The sequence below is a fragment of the Ruditapes philippinarum genome, unplaced genomic scaffold, assembly GCF_026571515.1.
Source record: "Ruditapes philippinarum isolate M1 unplaced genomic scaffold, ASM2657151v2 ctg642_1_1_1_1, whole genome shotgun sequence".
NCBI classification, from domain to species: Eukaryota; Metazoa; Mollusca; class Bivalvia; order Venerida; family Veneridae; genus Ruditapes; species Ruditapes philippinarum.
Genome location: NW_026853117.1, coordinates 38,835 through 55,482, shown reverse-complemented (window position 1 = coordinate 55,482; position 16,648 = coordinate 38,835). Strand labels below are relative to the sequence as shown.

At 34.2% G+C, this 16,648-nt stretch overlaps 1 protein-coding gene across 2 annotated transcripts in view; it reads left to right on the top strand.

The window, feature by feature from the left end:
• LOC132734316 (serine-aspartate repeat-containing protein I-like) overlaps positions 1-16,648 on the top strand; it is a 50,108-nt gene that overhangs the window by 20,263 nt on the left and 13,197 nt on the right. For both annotated transcript variants that reach the window (XM_060721050.1, XM_060721040.1), the window contains exons 9-16: positions 166-355; positions 1,068-1,306; positions 1,591-1,762; positions 2,213-2,458; positions 2,641-2,777; positions 3,065-3,143; positions 3,655-3,810; positions 4,412-4,528. In XM_060721050.1, coding sequence (XP_060577033.1) covers positions 166-355; positions 1,068-1,306; positions 1,591-1,762; positions 2,213-2,458; positions 2,641-2,777; positions 3,065-3,143; positions 3,655-3,810; positions 4,412-4,528 — 1,336 coding nt within the window. The remainder of the gene's footprint in view (positions 1-165; positions 356-1,067; positions 1,307-1,590; positions 1,763-2,212; positions 2,459-2,640; positions 2,778-3,064; positions 3,144-3,654; positions 3,811-4,411; positions 4,529-16,648) is intronic.

The following is a 16,648-nucleotide window of genomic DNA, read 5'->3' as shown; positions in this document are numbered from 1 at the left end:
GAGGGTGGAAAAATTGCATTGAGGGGCTGATGATAATTTTTAACCAGTAAAGTTGGAGAATTGCAGTGTGACTTAAGTATTGCTATTGATGTAACTTCATCCTTATCCAACAAAACTAAATTACAAAATAGTGTGCTAATAGATATATATTGTTTCATTTTCCAGACCATCTGAGGTAGAGGATGAGGAATACAATGCATTCTATAAATCCGTCTCTCACAAATCCGAGGAACCTATGGCTAAAATCCACTTTACCGCTGAGGGAGAAGTTACATTTAAATCCATCTTGTTTGTCCCTAAATCCAGTCCAAATGATATGTTCCAGAATTATGGGAAAAAAATGGAAGGAATTAAGGTGAGAAATTTTGAAACTTGCAAATTAGTAGATAGAGAGGGGAGGGTATAAAGCCTTACATGTTCATCTGTCTCGCTCTTGACAGTTTTGGGCGTTATGGCCGAGTGGTTAAGGTCGTTGACTTCGAACCACTTGCCCCTCACAGCTGTGGGTTTGAATCCCGACAGGGACTTGGAATTCTTTCATGTGAGGAAGCTATCCAGCTAGCTTACTGAACATCAGTGGTTCTACTCAGGTGCCCTTTTGTGCCTGAAATAATGCACAGAAGGGCAACTGAGGTCTTCCTCCACCAGTAAAGCTTGAACGTCGCCATATAACCTGTATTGTGTTGGTGTAACGAAAATTCAAACAAACTTTTGACAGCTTTAACCTTGGATGTAAAATCTTCATTATCGGGCACACTTCACCTGTATGAAAGTTTCATTTTCACTTGTAAAATATTACTTATATTCCAAATCCTCATGAAAAGATCATATTTACAATTTTTGTTGCTTCTGTTTTAAGTTCTAGACATTTGTGTTTTATAAACACCTCCTGTTTTGTAAAGGTTTGCGTGTTTCAGAGTGAATGATATGCATAACAAAAACTATTTTGACTTTAGGAAATTCAAACAAGGAAAACAGCAATGAAATTTTTGTTAACTGTGCCTGTGTATTAGTAAGTAAAGTTTAACTGAAAAAGACAAGGCAACAAGTAATATTTATGATTTCAGATGTATGTGAGAAGAGTTTTCATCACAGAAGATTTCGAAGATATGATGCCGAAATACCTGTCATTTGTAACTGGTGTCGTCGACTCTGATGATCTACCACTGAACGTATCTAGAGAGACACTTCAACAACATAAACTTCTCAAGGTCATCAAGAAAAAGCTTGTCAGGAAAACATTGGATATGATTAAAAAGATTGATAAAGAAGAATATGATAAATTCTGGAAAGAATATAGCACAAAGTAAGTTGAAGATCATGATATTTCCTGAATGCATTGAACTTGCCTTTTTTCGTTGATTTTGCGAGTGTACATTAGTATCCCCAGGGATTTTAGATCAAAATCATGAAATTGACAAGTCATTTGTAAAAAATCTGGGCAGAAAGCTTCAAAAATAACTTCTAAAATGAAATTTGTTTTACTGGAATCAAATTTAGTTTTCGAAAAGAGTTTATCATTACGTTTTACCTTTTCAGACTTACCAGTACTACGCATAATAATATTATGATACATTTTTTGATTTCCAGCATTAAACTTGGAGTTATTGAGGACCATTCAAACCGAACTCGTCTCGCAAAATTGTTGAAATTTTATTCTTCAAACTCTGATACTGAGCAAACATCATTAACAGACTATATGGAGAGAATGAAGGAAAAACAAGAAAATATCTTCTTCATGGCTGGAACAAACAGACAAGAGGTGGGTGAATTTAATTTGTTCCTCGCCAAATATTATTAGCCAGTATTCTTGCCTTCAGTGTTAGATGTCAAAAATGTACCATAAGTAAAAGTAATAACATCAAAGTTTCTTTTTGAAAAATGATTCAGTAATACAAATGTGTTGTTAAAATTTCATGCCAGTATCTTGTAGCCAGCTATCCAGGTAGCTTATTAAAGCTAGGTAGTTAAAGGCTGCTAGGGTCTGAAGTGATGTAAGGAAGAGCACCTGTTCTTATCAAAAATAAAGCCGGAAAGGAATATGTTATTATGAAAAGTGTAGATTTAACTTGAAAAACCTCCAAAATGGATTAAGAAAAAATCCTTACTATGCTTATATAAAGATTGTTGATATTTAGAAAAATTATCATCTGCTATGTTATATTCTATCTTGAAATACATAAATGTTAATGAGATACTCTTTTTCAAACAGGTCGAGAAATCTCCATTTGTTGAGAGTCTTTTGAAAAAAGGATACGAAGTTCTGTATCTTATCGAACCAGTCGATGAATACTGTATCCAATCACTACCAGAATTCGAAGGCAAGAAATTCCAGAATGTCGCCAAAGAAGGCCTGAAAGTGAACACATCTGAGAAGGCTAAGGAATACAAAGAACAACAAGAAAAAGATTTCGAACCTTTGATCAAGTGGTTGAAGGAAACTGCTCTCGGAGATAAGGTACAGTGATTTTTGTTTACAACTAGAAATCTAATGATAAATGACAAAATTATTTAATATCAATTCTTATTAACGATGAATATGTTATGAAAGAAGAAATGATATTGTATGTAGTTTGGTGATTAAACTCATTGAAATAAGTATGGAAATTGTATGTAAACTCTGGTACATTCTGTTTTCAGATTGAGAAGGCCGTTATTTCAGAAAGATTGGCCGAGTCACCCTGTGCCTTGGTTGCTAGTCAGTTTGGCTGGTCTGGAAACATGGAAAGAATTATGAAAGCTCAAGCCTATGCTAAATCCCAGGACCCATCTTCACAGTAAGTTACACATTTGTTTTATATATTTTAAACTAAAGGATCCTTAAGTTATAAAAAACAAAGGGAAGTTGAGTTGTGTTTCTGGTTTCTTCGACAATAATGATATGGAAAATCAAAATGGTTTTCTTTTTCTTGTTCAATGACTTATTTGGGAAAAAATTTAAGTGATAGAAGTGTTTTTACATTTACAATAAAATGTTGAAAGTCGATAAAGATAGTTGTAATCAATTGTTCACAATGTCCCCACAAGTGACTTTGTATAAATGTCTGTGTATTATCTATTTCAGATATTATGCCTCACAGAAAAAGACTTTAGAAATCAATCCAAGACATCCTTTGATAAAAGAACTTAAAAATAAAGTAGAGGTAAGGTTCTGTTTTTAATTGCAATATAAACAAATTTATGTCAAATATGTACTGTAATACTGTATATGTTCAAATCAAGACTAAGGCAGGAAAGAAATTATAAGATAGTTAGCTCTTTAGTTTTATCAATTTGCAATTTGTTTCAAAAACATTAACCTCTTTATCATAAAACTTAAACTATGAGATTGATATTGAACTTTGTGCACTGTAGGGATATGTCTGAAGAGGGGTTTTTCGAGATTGTTTAAAAGTTAACAAGTCTAATTCTTGAGTCTAAATGAATATGTTTTTAATATACATCAAGTACTTTTGAATACTGGAAGCTTTAGTGTAGTGATGGGCTAAACATGCTTCTAAATTTTGTGAATTAGTAATTGCTTCTACTAACTAGAAACCTCCAGGCTGTTCCTTCACCAGTATGACTCGAGTTTCTGCATGCTGTGATAGGTCACAATTTTATCAAGTCTTGAATACCAAACAAGTGTAAAATGACTTACTTAATTCTTTTCAGGCTAACGCAGAAGATGAAACGGCTAAAGATCTTGCCGTGGTTATGTTTGAAACTGCTACTTTACGATCTGGCTTTACTATCGGTAATTCGGCTGACTTTGCAAGTAGAATAGAGAGAATGATGCGTATAGCTTTGGATGTTGATTTAAATGAAAAGGTATGTAATCTGCAAAGTGGCAGGATATCTATTTGCCACTGATATAGAAATAATAAATGTACTTTGTTTTGTCAAATATTTAAATGCTTTGTTAGTACTAAAAGAAAAACTGGTTTATGTACAGCCATATCTAACATTTCTTCATCATTATAGGATATTTTTTTATATATTTTGACCATGCATTAGGATTATATCATTGCCCATATCTGTTGTCAAATTTGTTGCATTATTGATAATATTTTTACTTGAATTATAAAGAAAAAATAATTACTGTTAAATCATTTCAATTCGAGGACATAAAACTTTGTGGTTTGTCGACAAAAAGGTGTAGTGTGAGGTTGTAAATACATGGAATTAAGTTGTCAATGGAAAAAAATACGGGGCCGTAAATTTGTTGATTTTAATTTCAAAAAAAGAAACAACATAAAATTATATTCAGCACAACTTATTGATCAGGACTTAATTTTATGGTTGATCTGATCTACGAAATTCATGAAAATTAATCCCCCACGAACAATAATGATCACAGTAACATAAAACTGGCAATTTAACTAATAATGCTGAACGGTGTGTAAGACAGATTTGTGTATGTTATTGTCAGGTTGAAGAAGAGCCTGTATTTGAGGATGATGAGCCCGCTGATGAAGATGATGATGATACAGAAGAAGTTGCTGCAGATGATGATGGTGGTGATGATTCAGCTGATACAGAAGACAAGGTTAGTGATGTGTGACCATGGCTGTTTCTCTTCGGGTTTATTTTTACACCAAACAACATAGAACAAAACAGACAATCCTGGGTTTTTAAATATATACGTAATTTATAGTTTTAAGTTAGTTTCATATTTTTGTTTAAGTGATTGGAAAAGCAAAAACATGTCTTCCTAACACTATTTTTTAATACAAAATGAACTTAAGTACATTATTGACAGCAATTCAGCAGTAGAGGGATGGAAGGGCAATTTGTGTTTTGATGTAAAATAGTTCTTCCTGGTTTTTTGTGTAATTTTTTTAAAGACCATAAAGTTTTGGGTAAAGTCTGAAAGATTATTTATTTTGTCACAAAACTGAATTTTGTTCTATGAAGTTTGATAGAAACTAGCATGTAGATTAAGTGTAGACATTACTTGTAATTATTGTGATCTAATAGTACATCAATTTGTATATCAATATGTAATGTAGGTATGAAATATAGCACTTAAATGATTTGAGCCGCGTCACGACAAAACCAACATAGTGCGTTTGCGACCAGCATGGATCCAGACCAGCCTGCGCGTCTGATCAGGATCCATGCTGTTCGCTTACCAACTCTATAACAAGTAGAGAAACCGATAGCGAACAGCATGGATTCTGATCAGACTGCGCGGATGCGCAGGCTGGTCTGGATCCATGCTGGTCGCAAACGCACTATGTTGGTTTTCTCGTGACACGGCTCATTTATTCTTTTTAGTTTCTATGCAACAGATACAAAAACTTATTTTGATTTGATTATATAATTTATACTTGATATTTTAATTATTTTTCATTAATGTATATCTTAATTTTAAGATGATCCAAGTTAGAATTTTAATTTCAGTATTGGCAAGTTATCACAATTGTCCATTTCTGCTGAGTAGAATTTATTTTAAGTGTCATAATTTTTTCAGAGAATTTCCATTTCTGAAATGATGGACAATTCTTTACATAGTTCAAATAATATATTTTAACTTGGATCTACAGATACATGTATTGTACACATTTTTTTTGTAAATTATATGATGATATTAAAAAAAATCTTTGCTATTAACCACAGTTACTCCCCTTGTACCATAAGCTTCTTGCCTGCGTGTGTGTTTTAGTTATGCTCAGATGGAGTAACCCAGGGCCTTTTGTATGGAGATTTAATCTTTTGAATAGAGGCCTTGATGAGTAATTTGTAGGGGTTAAAAATCATTTTGCTCATTCGAAGGACATGTTAAATTAAGTATTTATTGCATTTTAGTCTAAGGCGTCTTAGATGGACTTAAATGTATAAATCTGGACCTGTAAAAAAAATGGACTCTAAAATAAAAATCTCATTGTAATACTGCAAGTTTGTAACATCCGTTTTCATTGGATAATCTTTATGTATATATCATCTATATACATAGCTGCTGTCAATTTATAAAGTACATTTTATTTTTCCTCTAATAAAGTAGTTCTACTGTTTTATAAGTTTGTTAAAAAGATATCTTACATGTTATATGGCCGTATATATAAACGGTTGTGACTTGGGTTATATAAACTTACAACCAATGATACTGAGTTATATAACCTGGCAGACATCTATATAACTAATAATATAACTTTTTAAAGAAATATTTGAGATAGTAATAAATTTTATGAATGAGATGTAATTTTTACATTAACTGACTGGACCACCCCATGTTATTACTTCTGTGAGAGTAATTTTGAGATAGAATGATACATATAGGAGAGAAGTAAATGGGTTTGACGTACTGGAAATAAAATAAGAAAATATATCCCCAATGAACTGGTAATAAAAGATTAACCCTTGGTTGCTCTTTTCTGATTTATAGACACAAGTTACGAAATGCTGCATGTTTTGGTTGTTTCTTCTTTTTTTTTTATTCATGACAGACCTGAGTTCCGTCAAGTGTGTCCAGTTTTAATTGTTTTTGCATCTTGAACGTGGAATGATGCACCTCCATGTTATCATTTTACCATTGAAACATTTTTAAATGCTAACATTTTCACAAGGTTTATAAGATTTTGAAGAAAAGCGACATTGGTAGAATATCTATTTTGCAATTTTTTTCAACCGTAAATGATCCTATATCACGAAGATGAAAAAGACATACACCAGGCAAGAATATTTGTGGTCAAGGGGAGAGAATTCAAACAATACTGGTAGTTTAATTAAACTCTCATGAATTCTCTCCCTTTTTCTCATTACAGGCAGAAGAAACTCACGATGAATTGTAACATTGGTTTTACTTAGCAGCTCATTATTATATCATCATTTTTGGAAGGTCGTCTTATCTGTGTTATTTTCTACATATTGAGAAAATTTTCATCATATTCCATTCAAACTTTTATCATCATTAAAATTGATGGACATACTGCATTGAATCATGACATTTTCTATGTTATATTTGAAAGAAGGGAAGAGATGAGGTAACAACAAATAAACATGCTTGTGTGGATATTCTACTCTGTGCACTATTCATTGCAATTTTTATTATATCTAAACAGTGATAGTGTATACTATTCAACCCTTGAGCTGTTTAAAAAAAAGACAGTGAAGTTTCTATGAATGTTATATGACTGAGATTCGATAAAATAAGATGAGAAATTAATCAAATATGCATAAATTAGGTTGGCATTACTTGTACAGATTGTTTTACGATTGTATTTTTCAGTTTCTTTTGTCACAAGATGTTTTTTTTGGTTAGAAAATAAAGTTTTTATATACTTATTTAATTTTGGGGAGATTTGTTGATTTAGCAACTAGGGGAAAATGTTCAGAAATGTGATGCCAAGGTATAAGTAGCTATATAATAGATCTTCTTTAAGATATATGTTAGTCACACCAGCAACTATACACTGTTATTTATGTAAGATAATCACAGATCCACATTTACTTATGAACCGTGACTTGACAAAACCAACATAGTGCATTTGCGACCAGCATAGATCCAGATTATCAGTTTCTCTACTTGTAATAGGGTTTGTAGCAGGCTGTTCTGGATCCATGCTGGTCGCAAACGCACTATGTTGGTTTTGTCATGGCGCGGCTCATAAAATAGTTGTGTAGAAAATTGCTATATTGAACTGGTATATGTGTAATCATTATAAAGTTATCTCCCTTTAAAAGGCTCATTGAAACTGTTTGTGATAGTTTGTAAATAGGGATCATGTGGTTATTAAAAAAAAATTGAAAATCAAAACCAAAAAAAAAAAAATAATCTTAAAACTTGATTATTTAAGTTTGTTGTTCTGTTATAATTACTGTATAAAATACTATGTAATTGACCAACTACCAACTAAAAAGATTGAATTCCAAGTTTTTTACTTTAAAGATATTGGCACAGAAATTTAAGTTTATCTTTTTGCAAGTCATATTTGAGGGAATAAATTTGTTTATTCCATTAATGTTATATATATAATTTACTTTTGCATGTTGTAATGCCATCGTGCAGTTTTAATTTAGCATTGCCATACAAGAAAGAGTACATAATATTTGTAATTTTGGTGTTGTCTTTTATCAGCATAATTGGACAAAAAAATCCAAAGAAATCTTCCAATAACTTACAAAAACTTTAAAGTTAAAATGTTTTTTTAGATATTCATTGCAACATATGAATTTCAAAATTAGGTTGTACCATTCATTTTGACTTTACATCAGACATACTTTAATTTTACAAATGTCATAGACTGAGACTGTCGGATTGTTAGTAAGTTCTTGATAATTTTTCTACCAAAGACATTTATCATAATTGAATTCATGATTTAATATTTTCCCTACATTAATAATAATAACTTAATACAATCGAGTTTAATAGTTTGTTTAATAAAACAAAAATGTGATTAGAATCACTGTTTTCTTTTTCTTTTCTACAAAAAATCAAACAGAACTTACAGAAGGTGACTTGATTATTAGAATTACCATTTCCCACAAGAGAATGTGTTCCTAGACTGTTGACTTAATGTGTTCCTAGACTGTTGACTTACAATGCGAGAAGGTCAGATTTATATGTAACAGTTTGTAGATTTAACTGCAGATGTTTCTATTATCACCAAAACTTTGAGCACCATTTACAAGTGTGAGCATTAGTGATGTTTATTTTTGTACCAAAAAAATTAATGCATATAGAATATAGTGCTACTTAAAACCAGCTATGTCCCATGCCATTCCATTTCAAAATGATATAAAAAATACTTGTTTTTGATATATGTGTGACCAAATCTTATTTTATTGTAAAGAATTCATTTTGTAATTTTGTCTTTTGTGTGTTTTTTTTTTTAATTTCATAATACATAGGATGAAGTGTCAAATATTGTAAGATCCTTTCATTATTTAAGGGTCATTAAGGCATGAATATTTGTTTGCTATTAATTGGCTATAGACAACCTGGTCTTCACTTCTGAATTTGGCAGTTACTTAGTGGCAAACAAGTGTGTTTATTGGTGTGAAATAAATTATACTTGGGTAAATGTCTAATGTATGTTAGAGATTGAGAATTTGAAATTGTTTATGAAATAAATATAATTAATAAAACTTATGTGAAATAAAAACAAACACACTGTCTGTTATGTATAATTGACTAAAAGAATACTTGAACTTGTAAAAACTGATACAATTTCACATGACTTCACTATAGAGATTATATACCATACTTGTGGATGAAAGCATGTCATATTGCCACAGTACGTGATGAACCATGAGCTCTCTGTGAAATGAAAGAAAAAATATATGAATATATTAAATAAAGAACTACTTGTGGAGTTCTTTACTAGTGATGATAACAACTTGCATCTGAAGTCACTTATATAATTTGACTCTTTTGTGTATTTGTACATACCTGGAAAAAAAACCATTTCAGTATATATGTACTTGGCAGTCCGCCCGCCACTGAGCAATTTCCTGTCCTTTCTGTATCTTTTGAATGATGATGGAACCTAGCAGAAATGTTAACCATAATGCAAGAATGTGCAAGAGCAGATTTGATCTTCCTCATGTCTTAAGTCACTTAGTAATAATCTATAAATTTCAAAATTTCATGCCGACTGTATCTTCTTAACCAATACAATAAAACTATGTGTCAAAAATATTACTCATGTGATGATTTGGGGAAGGCAGGTATGGTCTTTAATCAAAATTAGCCACGCCCGGGCGTTGTCACTTGATCTATATAGTTTTGTATAGGAAAACACTTCACTATTGGTGAAACTACAATGCCCAAAGTTTAGATGTTTGGGCATGTAGCAATGTCTTGTAGCCCTCCAGAAAACTGATGTTAATCATGCCTCTAGGGTCAATATTTGCCCGCCCCAGGAGTCTTTTGATTTATATAGACTTAAAAGGGAAAATGATATTCTACCAAAACTGATTTAAGTCTGATTGTGTTAGATCTTAGATACTTGGCATGTACCATTGCTTAGATGACCTCTACAAAGTTCCCTAAATCATAACTAGCCCCAAGCTGGTAGACTTGCAGATTGAACATTCCTTGACATTTGAACTCCTAAACTATAAAACCCCAGAACTTAGGTATTTGGTATGTGGTATCAATTGTAGTCTTCTTAACTAAGAGCCTCCTTACATGCCTTCTGTAGATTGATGTTTATAAGAAAATACATCTAATATTTTATGGAAAACTACAATGCCCACAGCTTAAATATTTGGCATGTTGCAAAACCAAGTGGTATTGTTACAATAATTAAGATGAAACATATTTCGTTCAAGTTTCATGAATTGAAAGACTTTATTCTGGCGTATATTATCCCACTTTAGTGATGCTCTTGTTTATTAGAGTTACCCGAGCAATCAGTGCAACAACGTTTTAACCATGTGCTAGATCTTGTTCAAACTTCACAGGAATGATCCTTTTGGTGGCACAATACGGTACAAGGTCAGAGGAGCTAAAAAGAGACTTTTAAAATAAAAAAAAATTAAATGTCTTTAGTAAGAACATGCTCAGAGCGTTGATGTGTGGTATTTAGCATCAATATTTGATCCTCTACAAAAGTTACATATATTATGGTCCTGGGGTAAAAAAAATTGGCGCAAAATTGCGGATCCCTTACTTGGGAAAACACAGTTAAGCTTACATATGTGAAACTATACTACTCAACTTTTGCTAAGCACCATATGTTTGAGTGTGAATATTTTTTGGGATAATTTTATTAACGCCATGCAAAAGGTTTTAAATGTTGATTTACTGTTTTATCAATTCAGGAAGGACGAATTTAACCCTGTAAATGAGTTTTACACCGACTCTGTGCTAGAGAAGAGGATGACCCCCTCTTGAAGATTTCAAAAAATGCAGCGTGTTTTCAAAAATTGTTAAATTGTTTTTGTGTTGTTGTTTTTTGTTGTTTTTTTTTACAGTTTTAGAGTTATTACCATGTGTTTGACCCGTGACCATCAATGACAGCTTGGCAGCGCTTTTTTCATACTCCCTATTAGGTTTCTGATCGTTCTAACGGGTATGCTTGTCCATTCTTGAACCAACAGGGTTCCAAACTCCTGGATGGTTCTGGGTTGCAGCTGACGATCTGAAATTCTAACCTGCAGCTCATTCCACATGTGTTCTAATGGATTTAAGTCGGATGAGCGAGCTAGCCAGTCCTTGCGCTCAATACATTTCCTCTCTAGGTTGTCCTGGACCACCCTGCCCTATGGGGGCGTGCATTATCGTCCATTAGAATGAATTGATCGCCGACTGCTACAGCATAACCTAACCTGGTTGTCTAAGATGTCGTCTATGTATCGCTGACCTGTCAATGTGCCCCTATTTAGCACAACCAGGTCGGTCTGTCCATCCCAGCTGATGCCTACCCACACCATCACTGACCCACGTCATGTTCAGCAATATTTGCAGCCTAAAACCGTTCACCTCGTCTTCTTCAGACTCTAGCACTCATCAGTGAACAGAACGTGTCTGTGTTGCATGGTCCACCGTGTATGCTCCATGGTCCATTCCAAATGGGCCTGGCGTTGTCAACGCGTCAAGGGGACACGTATGCAAGATCTTCTTGACTGCAAATTACTTTCACGCAGCCTTCTTCGTACCGTCTACGTGGAAACATGGACCCCCGCAGCGTTAGCAAGGTCATTTTGAAGAAGTTGCTGTCGAAAACTTTGCACAACATGCAAAAACGACCTAAATCCCGTTCTGAGCTGGTGTTTAGACCCTTTGCCGACCTCCAGTATGCCTCCTGGCGGGTGTACCATGTAGCCGGTATCTCTCACAGGCTCTGGTTTATGACGGTGTAGTGTACACCAAGCGCCGTACCAATCTGGCTGCACCATCTATTCAGCCCGCCATATTCTCATGATTCTGCTTCTCTCAAATGCCACGTAATGTTAGCATTCGCCATATCGAAGTGACAGAGATAAGAAATGTTAGCCACTGAATGACAATAAGCCGGTAATGTCGCCATACACATGTACGCTTCAAAAACTTAAAAATATTGGGGTGCATGCTTTCCATACTACCTAGACGAGTTGTAACGGATAAGTCAACACGGATTCATGTCAGGGGACAGTCTCGAAACATTTCTGAATCAGAATTTTTAAAAATTGGAAAGAAATCTGTTTTTACTTGTGATTATATAAAAATTAACTTATGGTGCTTAGCAAACGATGAGTAACATATATAAAATGCATTGAGCTTAGATTTTTGAAATGAAGTATTGTCTAGTGACATCTACGTGTCCCAAAGCTAAAAAAAATGGCCTGCCCGTTGGGTCATTTGATAATTGTATAGCAAAATAACTGTAAAACTCATCTTCTCAGAAACTACACAGCCAAGGGCTTAGATATTTGGCAAATTACATTCCCCAATGGACCTCTATAAAGGTTTTATGGATGTATTGCTGCTGGGGTAAAGAATATACATGCCCAAATGCTACACAATTACCTACTTCTGCATTGAATAGGTTAAACCATACTCGGGACCATCAAGTTCATATTGTTAACGTTTCAGTCTTATTTTAGTGGTCTTTATCAAAACAATACAGTCATTCATGAAAACTCTATTAGCAAATGAAGTGTGGGCGAAACTGTGTGTGTGTGTTTGCGTTTGTTTACCCTCGCCACCGGAAAGAGACCATATTTGCGAGCAATGGGCGAAACTGACACAACGATTAAGCGTTAACACCAATATTTAGCGTTTAGAAAAGAAAAAAAACGGTATCCCTTAAAAGAAAGCTCAAAAACGGCAAAACTTAAAAAATTGCAGGCTCGGTTTGATTGAACATGGACAGCAGTGGTAAGTGCAAGGTCATACAAAAACAACAGTTTGAATCAAATGTTAAAAGGGTGTCTAGCTTCCATGTATATAAGTTATTGCTTATTATTATACCCCCAAAAACGAAGTTTGGGGGGGGGGGGTATATAGGAGTCACCCGGTGGTCGGTTCGGTCGGTCGGTCCAGCTGGAATTCAATATAACTTCATACAATGGTTAAGCACATTGAGAGGAAGTGCAGTGTACAAGAACCTTAACTCCATTTTGACTAATTACAGAGTTACTGTCCTTTGTTACTTTTCCTTGTCCGGAGCATAACTTGAAATCTACTGGTTGAAACTCGAAACAACTTCATAAAATTGTCAAGCACAATAAGGGGAAGTGCAGTGCACAAGAACCATAACTCTATCTAAAGTAATTACAGAGTAATTGCCCTTTGTTATTTCATTGCTTTCTTTTGTCCGGACTCAAACTTGAAGACTAATGGTTGGAATTCAATATAACTTCATACAATAGTCAAGCACATTGAGAGGAAAGTGCAGTGCATGAGAACCATAACTCCATTTTGACTAATTACAGAGTAACTGCCCTTTGTTACTTTTCTTTGTCCGGAGCATAACTTGAAAACTACTGGTTGGAATTCAAAACAACTTCATACAATGGCCAAGCACAATAAGGGGAAGTGCCATGCACAAGAACCATAACTCCATTTTGACTAATTACAGAGTTATTGCCCTTTGTTACTTTTCGATTGCTTTTTTTGTCCGGAGCATAACTTGAAGACTACTAGTTGGAATTCAATATAACTTCATACAATGGTCAAGCACATTGAGAGGAAGTGCAGTGCATGAGAACCATAACTCCATCTTGACTAATGACAGAGTTATTGCCCTTTGTTACTTTTCCTTGTCTGGAGCATAACTTGAAAACTACTGGTTGGAATTCAATACAACTTCATGCAGTTGTCAAGCACATTAAGAGGAAATGCAGTGCACAAGAATTATAACTCCATTTTGACAAATTACAGAGTTATTGCCCTTTGATACTTTTCCTTGTCTGGAGCATAACTTGAAAAGTACTGGTTGGAATTCAAAACAACTTCATACAATGGTCAAGCACATTGAGAGGAAGTGCAGTGCATGAGAACCATAACTCCATCTTGACTAATGACAGAGTTATTGCCCTTTGTTACTTTTCCTTGTCTGGAGCATAACTTGAAAACTACTGGTTGGAATTCAAAACTATTTCATACTATGGTCAAGTATATTGAGAGGAAGTGCAGTGCACAGAAAGCATAACTCTTTTTTGACTAATTTAAAAGTGTTTGCCCTTTGTTACTTTTTATTGGCCAGTGCATAACTTGAAAATTAATGGTTGGAATTCAATGAAACTTTATACAATGGTCAAGGGCAGTGAGATGAAGTGCAGTGCACAAGAACAATAACTCTATTTGGGCTAATTACAGTTATTGCTTTTTTGTCCAGTGCATAACTTGAAAACTAGTAGTTGGAATTCAATACAACTTCATACAATGGCCAAGCGCAATGAGAGGAAGTGCAGTGTACAATAGCCATAACTCAATCTTCAGTATTTATAGAGTTATTGCCCTTTGTTCCTTTTCCTTGTCTTTCTGGACTTCTTACAGAGTAATCTAATAAAACTTCATCAATGGCCAACCCCATTGAAAGGAAATGCAACATACAATGGGATCGGGATGGGGATATTGTTTTGGCGTTGTCCGTCCGTCCGAATTTCGTTTCCGCACTATTTCTCTGCAACTACTGGCTGGAATTCAATGGAACTTTATCGGAACCTTCCATACCAACAGGAGATGTGCATATTGTCGCCTTGTTCCGGTCAGACACTTTACCTCAAAGTTATGGCCCATGATTAGTTATGCAATATGCATATAGAGCAAAAATGGTTTCCGCGCTACTTCTCTGCAACTACTGGCTGGAATTCAACAAAACTTTATGGGAATCATCAATATGAAGAGGAATGCGCATAGTGTCGCCTTGTTCCGGTCAGACCCTTTAACTCGGAGTTATGGCCGTTGATTAGTTATGCAGTATTCATATAGAACAATAATCGTTTCCGCACTAGTTCTCTGCAACTACTTGCTTGAGCATATGTGTAAGAGGAATGGACCTTCAATATTAAGAGGAGATGTGCATATCGTCGCCTTGCTCCAGTCAGACACTTAAACTTAGAATTATGGCCCTTGATTAGTTATGCAGTATGCATATAGAGCAAACTTTATGGGAACCTTCAATACCAAGTGAAGATGCACATATTATCGCCGTGTTCTGGTCAGATACTTTAACCCAGAGTTATGGCCCTTGATTAGTTATGCAGTATGCATTTAGAGCAATAATTGTTTCTGCACTACTTCTCTGCAACATCTGGCTGGAATTCAATTAAACTTTATGGGAACCATTAATACCAAGAGGAGATGTGCATAATTTGTTGCCTTGTCCAGACCAGATCCTTCATTACAGGGTTATGGCCCTTGATTAGTTATGCAGTATGCATATAGAGCAATAATTGTTTCTGCACTACTTCTCTGCAACTACTGGATGGAATTCAATTAAACTTTATGGGAACCATTAATACCAAGAGGAGATGTGCATAATTTGTTGCCTTGTTCAAACCAGACCCTTCATTACAGAGTTATGGCCCTTGATTTGTTATGTAGTATGCATATAGAGCCAAATTGCTATTTCTTTGCAACCGCTGTATTGATTTCAACAAAACTTTATGACAATCATCGATTAAAAAGGGCAATTTACATCTCATTGGCATGTCCAGATATTACTATTTAACATGGAGTTATGGCTCTGTTATTGCCCTGAATATTTATCATGTTACAAAGAATATTACTGCTTATGCCATGATAGATATGTAAATAAAGCCTTATGTCTCCAGTTGTTGTGTTAGTAATAACCAGTACTCGGCGGGGTATATAAATTCAACGAATTTGCTTGTTTAACTTTAACTTGTCAGAGTCATGGAGGTAAGGGGCATGGTCGTTTGTAGAGTTATCTGGGTGATTTCAGTTGGTGAAGGTATAGTTTCAAAGTCTAGTTTCAATTTATTCGTGTGTGCCCGTCAATCAAGATTATTATACTTGTTATATATTATATAGAAATGTTTACGTATAGTTTGTTTATATATGAAAAATATTATAAAACTAAGATTATTTTAATATTTTGTTCGGTTAGTACATGACCTCATTAAGGCGTGTGGTTATTTTCCCATTATGTAATACAGCAGTATACGAGTAAAGATGTCCGTCCGCTTAGTTCACTGATATACAAGTATGGTTTGATCCTCGGGACAGGCCAAATTTTCTCTGTAATCATCATGTGTCTGTCACCGCTGATCAGAAATCATGTGTAGTTAGTCTATAAAGCAGAAAGCCGGTGAAGTTGACTCACCACCGAGTTTTGACCAAAATACTCGTATGTTAAAATTGACGTAAAGAAAACAGATAAACGTGCAAACATGTATGTACAATAATGTAGACGTTTCGGAAACCTTGTTGAAAAGTGCTGTTCTGATTTTGATATATATATTTTTTTATAAACTTTTACTTTGTATGCAAATAAGAAGAAACTTTGAAAACCTTGTTATAAATAATAATACTATTTTGATAAATTCTAACAATTATGGCTCTATAAAACCTATATGGAAATAATTCAGACTCTACGAACTTTTGTCAGTTTTTTAAGCTGTTTCGACGAGTGATACAGGACCATGTCTTATTCTCTAGATATTGTTTGGACGTTTTATTGTTCGATAATTGATTGTACTTGATGTAATTTTTATCAAATGAAGAAAAAACACACAAACTGTACGCATCTTCTCATAAAAAACAGTAACT